Source organism: Artemia sp. Qi Xiang Cuo, chromosome 17, assembly GCF_049724085.1.
Source record: "Artemia sp. Qi Xiang Cuo chromosome 17, ASM4972408v1, whole genome shotgun sequence".
NCBI classification, from domain to species: Eukaryota; Metazoa; Arthropoda; class Branchiopoda; order Anostraca; family Artemiidae; genus Artemia; species Artemia sp. Qi Xiang Cuo.
In genome coordinates, this window is record NC_142810.1 from 56,679,519 (window position 1) to 56,698,699 (window position 19,181).

The 19,181-nt window shown below is 36.6% G+C and overlaps 1 protein-coding gene across 1 annotated transcript in view; it reads left to right on the top strand.

The window, feature by feature from the left end:
* The window catches only part of LOC148942392 (merlin-like), a 150,556-nt gene extending 136,234 nt beyond the window's left edge, over positions 1-14,322 (top strand). Inside the window, 1 exon segment of the mRNA XM_089103541.1 lies at positions 14,173-14,322. Within this exon segment, the coding sequence (XP_088959667.1) occupies positions 14,173-14,223 (51 nt within the window). The 3' untranslated portion in view covers positions 14,224-14,322.
* The last annotated feature ends 4,859 nt before the right edge of the window (positions 14,323-19,181 follow it).

Here is a 19,181-nt window from a genome sequence, read left to right on the forward strand (position 1 = left end):
GGGAACTTCGTGGGCGGGTGTAAAAAGGGAGGCTTTGAGTAGATTGGTATGGAGGAGGAGCGTGCGTAGCTGTGTTGGCTTCAGGCGGCATGGTGCTGCGGTGAGTTGTTAGTAGTAGTAGTTCTGTATAATAAACAAGTACCAAATATTGATTTTCAAAATTTGATTTTTGAAATTTGAGTATTTTTCAAAAGAAATGAGGGGCTATTTTGTTTTGAATTGTTTTCAAGAAAAATACCAAAAAAAGGAATTTTGAAATGAAAATACCCAGAATCTTACTTTTCAAAATTCAAGGGCGAGCAAAAACAATTTAGGGGATAATGAATCTCTTTAGATTCGTACTTAATGGTGACACTCGATGAAGATCCTATTTTTCTGTAATTGGATTCGTTAAAAAGCAGTTGAAATCTATACTGACAAAAGTCGAAAAGGAATCCATTTTGATTTATCGAAGATGAAACAGTTCGTGGTAACAAACTGCAAGTAAGGAGTGGCGCGGTTCAATTGTAACCAAAACTAAAAAAAAATGGTAATTTTGATATCAATCGATATATCAAAAGAATAGACTAATTGTGCTGATTTGAAATATATAAGATTCATTAAGCTTAATGTTACTGATTTTTGAAAAAGAGGGTAAACACCCCTAAAAGTCAAGGAATTTTAATGAAATCTCGTTTTTAACGCTATGCTCTTCGCTTTTTTTTCAAACCATGAACTACCGATCCGTCAATATTGCCTATTATAGAACTCCTAGATATGCTTATATCGCTAAAGCTTATAAAAATACTTCTCCTAGTGATACCTACGTCGCTAAAGCCTATAAAAATACTCCTCCTAGTAATACCTTTGTCGCTAAAGCCTATAAAAATACTCCACCTATGTCAGTACAGCCTATAAAAATACTCCTCCTAGTGATACCTATGTCGCTAAAGCCTATAAAAATACTCCTTCTAGTGATACCTATGTCGCTAAACCCTATAAAAAAAATACTCCTCCTTGTGATACCTATGTCACTAAAGCCTATAAAAATATTCCTCATAGTAATACCTATGTTGCTAAAGCCTATAAAAATACTCCTCCTAGTGACACCTATGTCACTAAAGCCTATAAAAATACTCCTCCTAGTAATACCTATTTCGCTAAAGCCGATAAAAATACTCCTCCTAGAGATACCTATGTCGCTAAAGCCTATAAAAATACACCTCCTAGTAATACCTATGTCGCTGAAGCCTATAAAAATACTCCTCCTAGTGACACCTTTGTCACTACAGCCTATAAAAATACTCAGCCTAGTAATACCTATGTCACTAAAGCCTATAAAAATACTCCTCCTAGTGATACCTATGTCAGGCTAAAGCCTATAAAAAGACTCCTCCTAGTAATACCTATGTCGCTAATTCTCTTTCTAGTGATACCTATGTCGCTAAAGCCTATAAAAAAATACTCCTCCTTGTGATACCTATGTCACTAAAGCCTATAAAAATAATCCTCCTAGTAATACCTATGTCGCTAAAGCCAATAAAAATACTCCTCCTAGAGACACCTAGAGTCACTAAAGCCTATAAAAATACTCCTCCTAGTGATACCTATGTCTCTAAAGCCTATAAAAATACTCCTCCTAGTAATACCTATGTCGCTAAAGCCTTTAAAAAATACTCCTCCTAGTAATAACTATGTCGCGAAAGCCTACAAAAATACTCCTTCTAGTGATGCCTATGTTGCTAAAGCCTATAAAAAATACTCCTCCTTGTGATACCTATTTCACTAAAACCTATAAAAATACTCCTCCTAGTAATACCTATGTCGCTAAAGCCTATAAAAATACTCCTCCTAGTGACACCTATGTCACTAAAGCCTATAAAAATACTCCTCCTAGTGATACCTATGTCGCTAAAGCCTATAAAAATACTCCTCCTAGTAATACCTATGTTGCTAAAGCCTATAAAAAATACTCCTCCTAGTAATACCTATTTCGCTAAAGCCTATAAAAATACTCCTCCTAGTGACACCTTTGTCGCTACAGCCTATAAAAATACTCAGCCTAGTAATACCTATGTCGCTAAAGCCTATAAAAATACTCCTCCTAGTGACACCTATGTCACTAAAGCCTATAAAAATACTCCTCCTAGTGATACCTATGTCAGGATGAAGCCTATAAAAATACTCCTACTAGTAATACCTATGTCGCTAATTCTCTTTCTAGTGATACCTATGTCGCTAAAGCCTATAAAAAAAATACTCCTCCTTGTGATACCTATGTCACTAAAGCCTATAAAAATAATCCTCCTAGTAATACCTATGTCGCTAAAGCCAATAAAAATACTCCTCCTAGAGACACCTAGAGTCACTAAAGCCTATAAAAATACTCCTCCTAGTGATACCTATGTCTCTAAAGCCTATAAAAATACTCCTCCTAGTAATACCTATGTCGCTAAAGCCTTTAAAAAATACTCCTCCTAGTAATAACTATGTCGCGAAAGCCTACAAAAATACTCCTTCTAGTGATGCCTATGTTGCTAAAGCCTATAAAAAATACTTCTCCTTGTGATACCTATTTCACTAAAACCTATAAAAATACTCCTCCTAGTAATACCTATGTCGCTAAAGCCTATAAAAATACTCCTCCTAGTGACACCTATGTCACTAAAGCCTATAAAAATACTCATCGTAGTAATAACTATGTCGCTAAAGCCTATAAAAAAATACTCCTCCTTGTGATACCTATATCACTAAAGCCTGTACAAAATACTCCTCCTAGTAATACCTATGTCGCTAAAGCCTATAAAAATACTCCTCATAGTGATACCTATGTCAGTATGAAGCCTATAAAAAGACTCCTCCTAGTAATACCTATGTCGCTAATTCTCTTTCTAGTGATACCTATGTCGCTAAAGCCTATAAAAAAATACTCCTCCTTGTGATACCTATGTCACTAAAGCCTATAAAAATAATCCTCCTATTAATACCTATGTCGCTAAAGCCAATAAAAATACTCCTCCTAGAGACACCTAGAGTCACTAAAGCCTATAAAAATACTCCTCCTAGTGATACCTATGTCGCTAAAGCCTATAAAATACTCCTCCTATTAATACCTATGTCGCTAAAGCCTTTAAAAAATACTCCTCCTAGTAATAACTATGTCGCGAAAGCCTACAAAAATACTCCTTCTAGTGATGCCTATGTTGCTAAAGCCTATAAAAAATACTTCTCCTTGTGATACCTATTTCACTAAAACCTATAAAAATACTCCTCCTAGTAATACCTATGTCGCTAAAGCCTATAAAAATACTCCTCCTAGTGACACCTATGTCACTAAAGCCTATAAAAATACTCCTCCTAGTAATACCTATGTCGCTAAAGCCTATAAAAATACTCCTCCTAGTAATACCTATGTCGCTAAAGCCTTTAAAAAATACTCCTCCTAGTAATACCTATGTCGCTAAAGCCTATAAAAATACTCCTCCTAGTGACACCTTTGTCGCTACAGCCTATAAAAATACTCAGCCTAGTAATACCTATGTCGCTAAAGCCTATAAAAATACTCCTCCTAGTGACACCTATGTCACTAAAGCCTATAAAAATACTCCTCCTAGTGATACCTATGTCAGGATGAAGCCTATAAAAATACTCCTCCTAGTAATACCTATGTCTCTAATTCTCTTTCTAGTGATACCTATGTCTCTAAAGCCTATAAAAAAATACTCCTCCTTGTGATACCTATGTCACTAAAGCCTATAAAAATAATCCTCCTAGTAATACCTATGTCGCTAAAGCCTATAAAAATACTCCTCCTAGAGACACCTAGAGTCACTAAAGACTATAATAATACTCCTCCTAGTGATACCTATGTCGCTAAAGCCTATAAAAATACTCCTCCTAGTAATACCTATGTCGCCAAAGCCTTGAAAAAATAATCCTCCTAGTAATAACTATGTCGCGAAAGCCTACAAAAATACTCCTTCTAGTGATGCCTATGTTGCTAAAGCCTATAAAAAATACTCCTCCTTGTGATACCTATTTCACTAAAACCTATAAAAAATACTCCTCCTAGTGATACCTATGTCGCTAAAGCCTATAAAAATACTCCTCCTATAGAAACCTATGTCACTAAAGCCTATAAAAATACTCCTCCTAGTGATACCTATGTCGCTAAAGCCTATAAAAATGCTCCTCCTAGTAATAACTATGTCATTAAAGCCTATAAAAATACTCCTCCTAGTGATACCTATGTCGCTAAAGCCTATAAAAATACTCCTTCTAGTAATACCTATGTCGCTAAAGCCTTTAAAAAATACTCCTGCTAGTAATAACTATGATGCTAAAGCCTACAAAAATACTCCTTCTAGTGATACCTATGTCGCTAAAGCCTATAAAAAAATACTCCTACTTGTGATAACTATGTCACTAAAGCCTATAAAAAATACTCCTCCTAGTAATACCTATGTCGCTAAAGCGTATACAAATACTCCTCCTAGTGACACCTACGTCACTAAAGCCTATAAAAATACTCCTCCTAGTGATACCTATGTCGCTAAAGCCTATAAAAATACACCTCCTAGTAATACCTATCTCGCTAAAGCCTATAAAAATACTCCTCCTAGTGACACCTTTGTCACTACAGCCTATAAAAATACTCAGCCTAGTAATACCTCCTAGTAAAACCTATGTCGCTAAAGCCTTTAAAATATACTCCTCCTAGTAATAACTATATCGCGAAAGCCTACAAAAATATTCCTCCTAGTGACACCAATGTCACTAAAGCCAATAAAAAAATACTCCTCCTTGTGATGCCTATGTCACTAAAGCCTATAAAAATACTCCTCCTAGTAATACCTATGTCGCTAAAGCCTATAAAAATATTCCTCCTAGTGACACCAATGTCACTAAAGCCTATAAAAATACTCCTCCTAGTGATACCTATGTCGCTAAAGTCTATAAAAATACTCCTCCTAGTAATACCTATTTCGCTAAAGCCTTTAAAAAATACTCCTCTTAGTAATATATATGTCGGTAAAGCCTACAAAAATACTCCTTTTAGTAATATCTATGTCGCTAAAGCCTATAAAAAATACTCCACATAGTGATACCTTCGTCGCTAAAGCCTATACAAATACTCCTCCTAGTGATACCTATGTCGCTAAAGCCTATAAAAATACTCCTCCTAGTAATACTTATGACGCTAAAGCCTATAAAATACACCTCCTAGTAATAACTTTGTCGCGAAAGCCTACAAAAAGTACTCCCTCTACTGATACCTATGTCGCTAAAGCCTATAAAAATACTCCTCCTGATGCTAAAGCCTACAAAAATACTCCTTCTAGTAATACCTATGTCGATAAAGCCTATAAAAAATACTCCTCCTAGTGATACCTTCGTCGCTAAAGCCTATAAAAATACTCCTCCTAGTGATACCTATGTCGCTAAAGCCTATAAAAATAATCCTCCTAGTAATACCTATGTCGCTCAAGCCTATAAAATACTCCTCCTAGTAATAACAGTGTCCCGAAAGCCTACAAAAATACTCCTTCTACAGATACCTATGTCTCTAAAGCCTGCAAAAATACTCCTCCTAGTAATACCTATGTCGCTAAAGCCTATAAAAATACTCCTCCTATCGAAACCTATGTCACTAAAGCCTATAAAAATACTCCTCCTAGTGATACCTATGTCGCTAAAGCCTATAAAAATGCTCCTCCTAGTAATAACTATGTCGCTAAAGCCTATAAAAATACTCCTCCTAGTGACACCTATGTCACTAAAGCCTATAAAAATACTCTTCCTAGTGATATCTTTGTCGCTAAAGCCTATAACAATACTCCTTCTAGTAATACCTATGTCGCTAAAGCCTTTAAAAAATACTCCTGCTAGTAATAACTATGATGCTAAAGCCTACAAAAATACTCCTTCTAGTGATACCTATGTCGCTAAAGCCTATAAAAAATACTCCACCTTGTGATACCTATGTCACTAAAGCCTATAAAAAATACTCCTCCTAGTAATAACTATGTCGCTAAAGCGTATAAAAATACTCCTCCTAGTTATACCTATGTCACTAAAGCCTATAAAAATACTCCTCCTAGTGATACCTATGTCGCTAAAGCCTATAAAAATACACCTCCTAGTAATACCTATGTCGCTAAAGCCTATAAAAATACTCCTCCTAGTGACACCTTTGTCATGACAGCCTATAAAAATACTCAGCCTAGTAATACCTCCTAGTAATACCTATGTCGCTAAAGCCTTTAAAAAATACTCCTCCTAGTAATAACTATGTCGCGAAAGCCTACAAAAATACTCCTAGTTATACCTATGTCGCTAAAGCCAATAAAAAAATACTCCTCCTTGTGATACCTATGTCACTAAAGCCTATAAAAATACTCCTCCTAGTAATACCTATGTCGCTAAAGCCTATAAAAATATTCCTCCTAGTGACACCAATGTCACTAAAGCCTATAAAAATACTCCTCCTAGTGATACCTATGTCGCTAAAGTCTATAAAAATACTCCTCCTAATAATACCTATATCGCTAAAGCCTTTAAAAAATACTCCTCCTAGTAATATATATGTCGCTAAAGCCTACAAAAATACTCCTTTTAGTAATACCTATGTCGCTAAAGCCTATAAAAAATACTCCTCATAGTGATACCTTCGTTGCTAAAGCCTATACAAATACTCCTCCTAGTGATACCTATGTCGCTAAAGCCTATAAAAATACTCCTCCTAGTAATAACTATGTCGCTAAAGCCTATAAAATACTCCTCCTAGTAATAACTGTGTCGCGAAAGCCTACAAAAATACTCCTTCTACTGATACCTATGTCGCTAAAGCCTATAAAAATGCTCCTCCTGATGTTAAAGCCTACAAAAATACTCCTTCTAGTAATACCTATGTCGCTAAAGCCTATAAAAAATACTCCTCCTAGTGATACCTTCGTCGCTAAAGCCTATAAAAATACTCCTCCTAGTGATACCTATGTCGCTAAAGCCTATAAAAATACTCCTCCTAGTAATACCTATGTCGCTCAAGCCTATAAAATACTCCTCCTAGTAATCACTGTGTCCCGAAAGCTTACAAAAATACTCCTTCTACTGATACCTATGTCGCTAAAGCCTATAAAAATGCTCCTCCTGATGCTAAAGCCTACAAAAATACTCCTTCTAGTAATACCTATGTCGCTAAAGCCTATAAAAAAAACTCCTCCTAGTGATACCTTCGTCGCTAAAGCCTATAAAAATACTCCTCCTAGTGATACCTATGTCGCTAAAGCCTATAAAAATACTCCTCCTAGTAATACCTATGTCGCTCAAGCCTATAAAATACTCCTCCTAGTAATAACTGTGTCCCGAAAGCCTACAAAAATACTCCTTCTACTGATACCTATGTCGCTAAAGCCTATAAAAAATACTCCTCCTAGTGATACCTATGTAGCTAAAGCCTATAAAAAATACTCCTCCTGGTGATACCTATGTACCTAAAACCTATAAAAATACTCCTCCCTGTAATACCTATGTCGCTAAAGCTAATAAAAGTACTACTCCTAGTGATACCTATGTCGCTAAAGCCTATAAAAAAATACTCCTCCTTGTGATACCTATGTCACTAAAGCCTATAAAAATAATCCTCCTAGTAATACCTATGTCGCTAAAGCCAATAAAAATACTCCTCCTAGAGACACCTAGAGTCACTAAAGCCTATAAAAATACTCCTCCTAGTGATACCTATGTCGCTAAAGCCTATAAAAATACTCCTCCTAGTAATAACTATGTCGCCAAAGCCTTGAAAAAATACTCCTCCTAGTAATAACTATGTCGCGAAAGCCTACAAAAATACTCCTTCTAGTGATGCCTATGTTGCTAAAGCCTATAAAAAATACTCCTCCTTGTGATACCTATTTCACTAAAACCTATAAAAAATACTCCTCCTAGTAATACCTATGTCGCTAAAGCCTATAAAAATACTCCTCCTATCGAAACCTATGTCACTAAAGCCTAGAAAAATACTCCTCCTAGTGATACCTATGTCGCTAAAGCCTATAAAAATGCTCCTCCTAGTAATAACTATGTCATTAAAGCCTATAAAAATACTCCTCCTAGTGATACCTATGTCGCTAAAGCCTATAAAAATACTCCTTCTAGTAATACCTATGTCGCTAAAGCCTTTAAAAAATACTCCTGCTATTAATAACTATGATGCTAAAGCCTAAAAAAATACTCCTTCTAGTGATACCTATGTCGCTAAAGCCTATAAAAAAATACTCCTACTTGTGATACCTATGTCACTAAAGCCTATAAAAAATACTCCTCCTAGTAATACCTATGTCGCTAAAGCGTATACAAATACTCCTCCTAGTGACAACTACGTCACTAAAGCCTATAAAAATACTCCTCCTAGTGATACCTATGTCGCTAAAGCCTATAAAAATACACCTCCTAGTAATACCTATCTCGCTAAAGCCTATAAAAATACTCCTCCTAGTGACACCTTTGTCACTACAGCCTATAAAAATACTCAGCCTAGTAATACCTCCTAGTAAAACCTATGTCGCTAAAGCCTTTAAAATATACTCCTCCTAGTAATAAGTATGTCGCGAAAGCCTACAAAAATATTCCTCCTAGTGACACCAATGTCACTAAAGCCAATAAAAAAATACTCCTCCTTGTGATGCCTATGTCACTAAAGCATATAAAAATACTCCTCCTAGTAATACCTATGTCGCTAAAGCCTATAAAAATATTCCTCCTAGTGACACCAATGTCACTAAAGCCTATAAAAATACTCCTCCTAGTGATACCTATGTCGCTAAAGTCTATAAAATACTCCTCCTAGTAATACCTATATCGCTAAAGCCTTTAAAAAATACTCCTCTTAGTAATATATATGTCGGTAAAGCCTACAAAAATACTCCTTTTAGTAATATCTATGTCGCTAAAGCCTATAAAAAATACTCCACATAGTGATACCTTCGTCGCTAAAGCCTATACAAATACTCCTCCTAGTGATACCTATGTCGCTAAAGCCTATAAAAATACTCCTCCTAGTAATACTTATGACGCTAAAGCCTATAAAATACTCCCTCTACTGATACCTATGTCGCTAAAGCCTATAAAAATACTCCTCCTGATGCTAAAGCCTACAAAAATACTCCTTCTAGTAATACCTATGTCGATAAAGCCTATAAAAAATACTCCTCCTAGTGATACCTTCGTCGCTAAAGCCTATAAAAATACTCCTCCTAGTGATACCTATGTCGCTAAAGCCTATAAAAATACTCCTCCTAGTAATACCTATGTCGCTCAAGCCTATAAAATACTCCTCCTAGTAATAACTGTGTCCCGAAAGCCTACAAAAATACTCCTTCTACAGATACCTATGTCGCTAAAGCCTGCAAAAATACTCCTCCTAGTAATACCTATGTCGCTAAAGCCTATAAAAATACTCCTCCTATCGAAACCTATGTCTCTAAAGCCTATAAAAATACTCCTCCTAGTGATACCTATGTCGCTAAAGCCTATAAAAATGCTCCTCCTAGTAATAACTATGTCGCTAAAGCCTATAAAAATACTCCTCCTAGTGACACCTATGTCACTAAAGCCTATAAAAATACTCTTCCTAGTGATATCTGTGTCGCTAAAGCCTATAACAATACTCCTTCTAGTAATACCTATGTCGCTAAAGCCTTTAAAAAATACTCCTGCTAGTAATAACTATGATGCTAAAGCCTACAAAAATACTCCTTCTAGTGATACCTATGTCGCTAAATCCTATAAAAAATACTCCTCCTTGTTATACCTATGTCACTAAAGCCTATAAAAAATACTCCTCCTAGTAATACCTATGTCGCTAAAGCGTATAAAAATACTCCTCCTAGTGACACCTATGTCACTAAAGCCTATAAAAATACTCCTCCTAGTGATACCTATGTCGCTAAAGCCTATAAAAATACACCTCCTAGTAATACCTATGTCGCTAAAGCCTATAAAAATACTCCTCCTAGTGACACCTTTGTCACTACAGCCTATAAAAATACTCAGCCTAGTAATACCTCCTAGTAATACCTATGTCGCTAAAGCCTTTAAAAAATACTCCTCCTAGTAATAACTATGTCGCGAAAGCCTACAAAAATACTCCTAGTTATACCTATGTCGCTAAAGCCAATAAAAAAATACTCCTCCTTGTGATACCTATGTCACTAAAGCCTATAAAAATACTCCTCCTAGTAATACCTATGTCGCTAAAGCCTATAAAAATATTCCTCCTAGTGACACCAATGTCACTAAAGCCTATAAAAATACTCCTCCTAGTGATACCTATGTCGCTAAAGTCTATAAAAATACTCCTCCTAGTAATACCTATTTCGCTAAAGCCTTTAAAAAATACTCCTCCTAGTAATATATATGTCGCTAAAGCCTACAAAAATACTCCTTTTAGTAATACCTATGTCGCTAAAGCCTATAAAAAATACTCCTCATAGTGATACCTTCGTTGCTAAAGCCTATACAAATACTCCTCCTAGTGATACCTATGTCGCTAAAGCCTATAAAAATACTCCTCCTAGTAATAACTATGTCGCTAAAGCCTATAAAATACTCCTCCTAGTAATAACTGTGTCACGAAAGCCTACAAAAATACTCCTTCTACTGATACCTATGTCGCTAAAGCCTATAAAAATGCTCCTCCTGATGTTAAAGCCTACAAAAATACTCCTTCTAGTAATACCTATGTCGCTAAAGCCTATAAAAAATACTCCTCCTAGTGATACCTTCGTCGCTAAAGCCTATAAAAATACTCCTCCTAGTGATACCTATGTCGCTAAAGCCTATAAAAATACTCCTCCTAGTAATACCTATGTCGCTCAAGCCTATAAAATACTCCTCCTAGTAATCACTGTGTCCCGAAAGCTTACAAAAATACTCCTTCTACTGATACCTATGTCGCTAAAGCCTATAAAAAATACTCCTCCTAGTGATACCTATGTAGCTAAAGCCTATAAAAAATACTCCTCCTGGTGATACCTATGTAACTAAAACCTATAAAAATACTCCTCCTCGTAATACCTATGTCGCTAAAGCTAATAAAAGTACTACTCCTAGTGATACCTATGTCGCTAAAGCCTAAAAAAAATACTCCTCCTGGTGATACCTATGTCACTAAAGCCTATAAAAATATTCCTCCTAGTAATACCTATGTCACTAAAGCCTATAAAAATACTCCTCCTAGTGACACCTATGTCACTAAAGCCTATAAAAATACTCTTCCTAGTGATATCTGTGTCGCTAAAGCCTATAACAATACTCCTTCTAGTAATACCTATGTCGCTAAAGCCTTTAAAAAATACTCCTGCTAGTAATAACTATGATGCTAAAGCCTACAAAAATACTCCTTCTAGTGATACCTATGTCGCTAAAGCCTATAAAAAATACTCCTCTTTGTGATACCTATGTCACTAAAGCCTATAAAAAATACTCCTCCTAGTAATACCTATGTCGCTAAAGCGTATAAAAATACTCCTCCTAGTGACACCTATGTCACTAAAGCCTATAAAAATACTCCTCCTAGTGATACCTCTGTCCCTAAAGCCTATAAAAATACACCTCCTAGTAATACCTATGTCGCTAAAGCCTATAAAAATACTCCTCCTAGTGACACCTTTGTCACTACAGCCTATAAAAATACTCAGCCTAGTAATACCTCCTAGTAATACCTGTCGCTAAAGCCTTTAAAAAATACTCCTCCTAGTAATAACTATGTCGCGAAAGCCTACAAAAATACTCCTTCTAGTTATACCTATGTCGCTAAAGCCAATAAAAAAATAATCCTCCTTGTGATACCTATGTCACTAAAGCCTATAAAAATACTCCTCCTAGTAATACCTATGTCGCTAAAGCCTATAAAAATATTCCTCCTAGTGACACCAATGTCACTAAAGCCTATAAAAATACTCCTCCTAGTGATACCTATGTCGCTAAAGTCTATAAAAATACTCCTCCTAATAATACCTATATCGCTAAAGCCTTTAAAAAATACTCCTCCTAGTAATATATATGTCGCTAAAGCCTACAAAAATACTCCTTTTAGTAATACCTATGTCGCTAAAGCCTATAAAAAATACTCCTCATAGTGATACCTTCGTTGCTAAAGCCTATACAAATACTCCTCCTAGTGATACGTATGTCGCTAAAGCCTATAAAAATACTCCTCCTAGTAATACCTATGTCGCTAAAGCCTATAAAATACTCCTCCTAGTAATAACTGTGTCACGAAAGCCTACAAAAATACTCCTTCTACTGATACCTATGTCGCTAAAGCCTATAAAAATGCTCCTCCTGATGTTAAAGCCTACAAAAATACTCCTTCTAGTAATACCTATGTCGCTAAAGCCTATAAAAAATACTCCTCCTAGTGATACCTTCGTCGCTAAAGCCTATAAAAATACTCCTCCTAGTGATACCTATGTCGCTAAAGCCTATAAAAATACTCCTACTATTAATACCTATGTCGCTCAAGCCTATAAAATACTCCTCCTAGTAATAACTGTGTCCCGAAAGCTTACAAAAATACTCCTTCTACTTATACCTATGTCGCTAAAGCCTATAAAAAATACTCCTCCTAGTGATACCTATGTAGCTAAAGCCTATAAAAAATACTCCTCCTGTTGATACCTATGTAACTAAAACCTATAAAAATAATCCTCCATGTAATACCTATGTCGCTAAAGCTAATAAAAGTACTACTCCTAGTGATACCTATGTCGCTAAAGCCTAAAAAAAATACTCCTCCTGGTGATACCTATGTCACTAAAGCCTATAAAAATATTCCTCCTAGTAATACCTATGTCGCTAAAGCCTATAAAAGTGCTCGTCCTAGTGATACGTATGTCGCTAAAGCCTATAAAAAATACTCCTCCTAGTGATACCTATGTCCCTAAAGCCTATAAAAAATACTCCTCCTGGTGATACCTATGTCACTAAAGCCTATAAATATACTCCTCGTAGTAATACCTATGTCGCTAAAGCCTATAAAAGTGCTCGTCCTAGTGATACCTATGTCGCTAAAGCCTATAAAAATACTCCTCCTAGTGATACCTTTGTCCCTAAAGCCTATAAAAATACTCCTCTTAGTAATACCTATGTCGCTCAAGCCTATAAAATACTCCTCCTAGTAATAACTGTGTCCCGAAAGCCTACAAAAATACTCCTTCTACTGATATCTATGTCGCTAAAGCCTATTAAAATACTCCTTCTAGTGATACCTATTTCGCTAAATCCTATAAAAAATACTCCTCCTAGTGATACCTATGTAGCTAAAGCCTATAAAAATACTCCTCCTGGTGATACCTATGTAACTAATACCTATAATAATACTCCTCCTTGTAATACCTATGTTGCTAAAGCCAATAAAAGTACTACTCCTAGTGATACCTATGTCGCTAAAGCCTAAAAAAAATACTCCTCCTGGTGATACCTATGTCAATAAAGCCTATAAAAATAATCCTCCTAGTAATACCTATGTCGCTAAAGCCTATAAAAGTGCTCGTCCTAGTGATACCTATGTCGCTAAAGCCTATAAAAAATACTCCTCCTAGTGATACCTATGTCTCTAAAGCCTATAAAAATACTTATCCTGGTGATACCTATTTCACTAAAGCCTATAAAAATACTCCTCCTAGTAATACCTATGTCGCTAAAGCCTATAAAAGTGCTCGTCCTAGTGATACCTATGTCGCTAAAGCCAATAAAAATACTACTTCTAGTGATACCTATGTCGTTAAGCGTATAAAAATATATATCTTCCTGATTACTTTTTTTTGGGCACTCACAATTTAGAAAAAAAGAAATTGGTCGTATTTCAACGGTTTTTTGAAAGGCAAACCAGTTCATTAAGTCAACTGCTACGAGTAATGTGAAGAAAACTGTTAAGGCTCCTAAACAACAGAGACTCCACTGCTTATAAAAGTTTATAAAAATCAGTTATATTATAAGAGCCAAGCTATATAATAACAGCTAAATGTATAATTAAAGCTAAATATAACAAATCTACGATAAATGTAATAATATATTGTATGTAATTAGTATTATTATGATTAATATAATACTCTGTCATAGATATAGAGCTTTTTTTTCATATAAATATTATTTTCATATATTTTATCAAAAAGTCTTTTTCTTTTTCAGACGCAGTCTGGTTCGACACATACCCGAGTTGCCTTCTTCGAAGAGTTGTGATATACCCCATGTGCCACTTTTTGCCATTATTTTTTTATCTCAGATTGCTTTGACTGCTAATGTGTTTTATTCATGGTGTAAAACTAATAAATACGTCATTTTTAATATATAAATACAAGATATAATACTCTGGTTGTCAAATTTGAGGCTTGTGTAGGTTATCCTTCTTCTGGTCAAAAGGACATTTTGAGACCCCTCGGGGGTTTCAGACTCTTGTCTGACCTAGACTTCGTTGATGACGTGGTACTACTGGAAAACACTCATGTTGAAGGTTTGATGTTGGTCTAGGAACATATTTACTATAATTTAGTAAATATGTTTTACGAGGAACATATTTACTATAATTACTATAATTTAATTTAGCTATAATTTCATTAACCACACTGACTGTTCCACGAAAAAGGTATTGTATTTCTGCAATCAAAATAACAAACACGGGAAAAGTATTTTTGGGTATTCTCAAAGACTTTACAGCAAACGAGTAGTTCAAATGCGTTTTGCTACTTGGCAACAATATGTGCGAGCAGGAGGAGACGTTTTGATTTAAAATTGCGATCAATTGAAAAGCCGAGTTATTTCTCCGTTTCTCGCTACTTCTAGACCGTAGGACTATTCGCAAGTAAAACTATGTATATCTAAATTACAAAGACTGGATGCTCTTTATATCAGTGTGCATAAAGATGTTTGAGATATGATCTGATTGATCTCATCCATCAATGCTCTGATTGATGCAGAAAGTGTTGTCGACAACTTCGAAGGGCACAAGGTTCGTAGGTCATTCGATTCAATTGCGATTCTTGTCGATTTTCGCAATTCCATTCTTTCCGATGCAAAAGGAGAATGAATCGCCCTTTTGTTGTTACAATATATGGCATGAAATTAGGTTTTATCTGGTCTGGTGGAAACATAAGATCTGGGGGAAAAAAACTGAAGTCCTCAAAAGAAACTAGCCATTAATCACTGCCAGGGAAAATATATGAAAATAATCGTGAAGTCGCTTTCGGTGAATCTCAGGGATATTCTCAGCAGAAACAAGCCTTCAATTATTGCCAGGTAAAATATACGAGACCAATCGAGAAATCTTTCATGGCGACCTTCAGCTGCATGAAAGCCGCATACAGCTGCATACAAAGATGATGAATTCCTCGCCCAAGCCCACATCCCGGTAGAAGAAGCTGCGAGCCTGGCAAGCGATAGGTCAACCTAGATGCGCCTGGTCTCATCGTTCTCTACGCCGAACCCTCGGCAGGAGCCTTAAGTCAAGTAAGTAAGACCTTCAGCTGCACTCGAGTGCAAATTCTTTCCAGATTTTAGCCAAATCTTAAGTGGTAACCAGCTGCTCATTTCTGGATTATTGGGAATCCTCAAGAGAAATTTTGCATAACTAAATTACATAGACCAGATTCTCTTTAAATCTGTGTGCATAAAGATGTACAAAAAGGGAGAAAGAGTAAGAACATGCTCAGGAGGGACTAGTTCACAACTATTGTCAGAAGTTGTATATGAGACAGACCTAGCGTTTCAGCTAGTCAGATTCAGCCAGATCGTATGTAGTAACCGGCTGACTATATGGTCCTCTTGGACCATAGAGGACTGTCAAGGAAGATTGCATGTATCCGAAGTAAAAAGACACGATGCTCTTTTTGTTATTGTGCTGAGAGACGTTTCAAAAAGGGGAACTGGCAAAGATATGTGCCCCAGCGAGCAGGAGCGTACTGAGGCTTGTTTCATTGGGGGGGGGGTGATCTTTGTAGGTTTTACCGAATCGCTACCTGATTTATGCCGAATTTTCTAAAGTAATCAAGAATTTTGCTAAATTTCGCCCGATTTTGCAAAATTTCTGCTGTAGAAATTTTCACGCAGAAATGCAGAAATCCTCAGCACGAGAGCTGAGGATGTTTTGGTTTTAAAATTCACCCTTCGAGAAATTTCCTTTCCTTGCTAGCTATAAAACAACCAGAAAACGCCACTGTAGTGATTTAAAGCCCTTATGTGCAAATGCTTGGTATTGTAAAACAACAAAGAATTTAGGCTACCTAAGACGGTAAAACTTGTTTAGACCTTAAAAATATTTTAGCTAGTTTGGGATGGAGGGAGATGCCTCAAAGGATGCATTCTGATGCCAAAAGATCCCAACTCTCATTGAGCCTTCAGATAAATACAGAATTAGTTCTAAGAACGAGACAAGGGGAGGGTGGGGGTAGATATTGTTGTATAATCCCTTGGACCGTATTCAGGAAAATACCCCGGAAAAAAAATCAGGGAAAATACCCCCCCCCCCCTCGGTTATTTTTTTTTGGGGGGGGGGGGAGGGGGAAAAAGGGTTTAAAACCTTCCAACTGATGGCGAATCAAATTTTAAAAAAAATATGCCATTGGACTCAAAACGGTCGAGGACCAGTAACTAGAGGTTTAGCCACCTATTTTCACTCAGAACCGTTTTTTCTGCTGCAATTTTTGCCTTCGTTGAAAATTTTACCGAATACCAAAAACGTAGGAGGGGGCGTGCCCCTCCCCGCCCCCCTGGGACGCCCCTGCCAGCAAGTGGGTTGTAGATTCTGGCTAGTGTATGCGTGTTGGATAACTCTTTAGAAGAAACAAGAATTCCAAATGTGTTTCGCAACTTTGCAACAATATGTGCTAGCAGGAGGAAGCGCCTTGATTTAACTTATCCATCGAATGAAAAGCACAGATACTTCATCATTTCTATCTAGTTCTGGACCCTCGGGAGATTCCAAAGAAAACTTTATATACTTGAAGCACAAAGACCAAATGTTTTTTTGTCAATGTGTTTAAAGAAGTTCCAAAAAGGAGAAAGAACAGACAAACAGCCAGCAGACATTACCCGGAAAAATGAAAATCCTATACGGTGACTCTCAGGGACATGCTCAGCAAAAGCAAACCTTCAATCATTGCCAGGAAAATGTATAAGTCTAAACGGAAAATCTTTCACTGCGACTTCCAACAACAGTCAGAGATTCAGCCTGGCTGTAATTGGTGACTAGCTGCCTATTTCTGGAGCAAAGAGGGCTCCCAAGAATTTTTTTTATTTATCTCAAGCACATAGACTGGATGCTAATTTTGTCACTGTGCATAAAGATGTTCTAAAAGGGAAAGAGCAAAACATGTTCAAGAAAAATTAGCCCTCAAACAATGCCAGGGTAATTATATGAAATTGATTCTGTTATTCAGCAAGTCTGTTCCACCCATACCGTAAGTGGTGATCATGATGTCTGTTTCTGAACCTTAGAGGATTGCCAAGAAAAGTTTTCTATATCTGAAGCACATAGTCCTGAAGCTCTTTTTGTCAGTGTGTTTACAGATGTTTTAAAAGGAACAGAGTAAAAATATGCTTAAGAGAAACTAGCCTTCAATCATTGCCAGGGAAGATATGTGACGCAAATTGTAAGATTATTTACGGCGACTTTCAGTGATATGTTCACCAGAAACAAGCCTTCAAAATATGATACTAATCGAGAAATCTTCCACGGTGAAACTCTACTGCAGTCAGAGTTTTGACAGAGCCTAAGTGGCAACCAGCTGCCTATTTCTAGATTATTGAGAATACCCAAGAGGAATTTTGCACATCGGAAATACATACACCGTGGGTTCAGTGGGGTCTTCCAATGTTTTTCCAGATAAAAAGAATCTATTAGAGCTGGGATGCTAGGTCGGTCATGTCACTTGGAACTTAAATAATTCCAGAAGACCATGGGATTTTGTTTTATATTTTTGGTGACTAGTTTTTCTCTTTGTGCTGCAAAATAACATGTTACTTTTCTTACTCTATTTCTTAAGCGGCAGTATCGTCTTCGTCAGCATGAGTTGTGGTAAACTCTCTCCAAGTCTGCTGCTTTCTTTTGATTGGCTCCACAGTTTCTCGGTTCAGTGTGGGTCTTGTGTGCTTTATTTTTGCTGGCAGAAAGTTTTTTTTACCAATTTCTGGATTTTATCACAAAATAACTCATACATCTCCTCCACCATCTCAAGATTTTTTAGTTCTTTAGGCCAATGCACTTCGCTCAGAGCCTCACGCATTGATTTGTAGTCTGCTTTATAATAACTAAGTTTATTTTCATTGTTGTATATCAGCTTTCAACTCAACAGAAATAGTAATAGTAGAAATACTCAACAGAAACTCAACTCAAACTCTAACTCAGCAGAAATAGTAGTATGATCTGAGTTGCCCAGAAGTACCTCAACTCTAACTATTTCCATTTCTGAGCGATTGTTGCACAGAACCAGATCAAGTGTTGTTGGCTTATCTTTTCCCCAAATTCAAGATCACTGCTTTACAAGCTGGTCTAGATAGTTGTCATTTATTGCTTTTAGAATTTTTTTGGGGGGATGGTGACCCAAATGATCCTTGTGTATATTGTGCATCCCAATCAATCAGTGGGTAGTTGAAATCACCCAGTACAATGCTAGTGGTATTTGGTCTGCAATGCTCATAAATTTGTAAGAGAAGGTAATCATTTTCAAGGGTGCTTGACGGGCTTTTGTACATAATTCCAATGTTTATCGTTTTTAGATTTCTCTGGGTTACTACTACTACTACTACTAACAACTCACCGCAGCACCAAGTCACCTGAGGCCAACACAGCTACGCATGCTCCTCCTCCACACCAATCTATTCAAAGCCTTCCTTTTTACACCTGCCCACGAAGTTCCCATTTCCTTTAAATCTTTCTTTATGACGTCCTCCCACCCCAGACGGGGACGACCTGCTTTCCGTTTAGCCCTAGATGGTTGGCCGAAAAGAACAATCTTCGGCAATCTGTCATCCTTCATCCGCACAATATCTAATATTCTAATCTTGGTTTGCAGACTTATCTTCCTATTCTTACAGACTTTTTTTTAACTGTGAAAAAACACCCTGAGCCTTGACTATTCTACTTTTAACATCTTCACTGCTCCCACCATCTTTACTAATAATACTACCAAGGTAAGTGAAGCTAA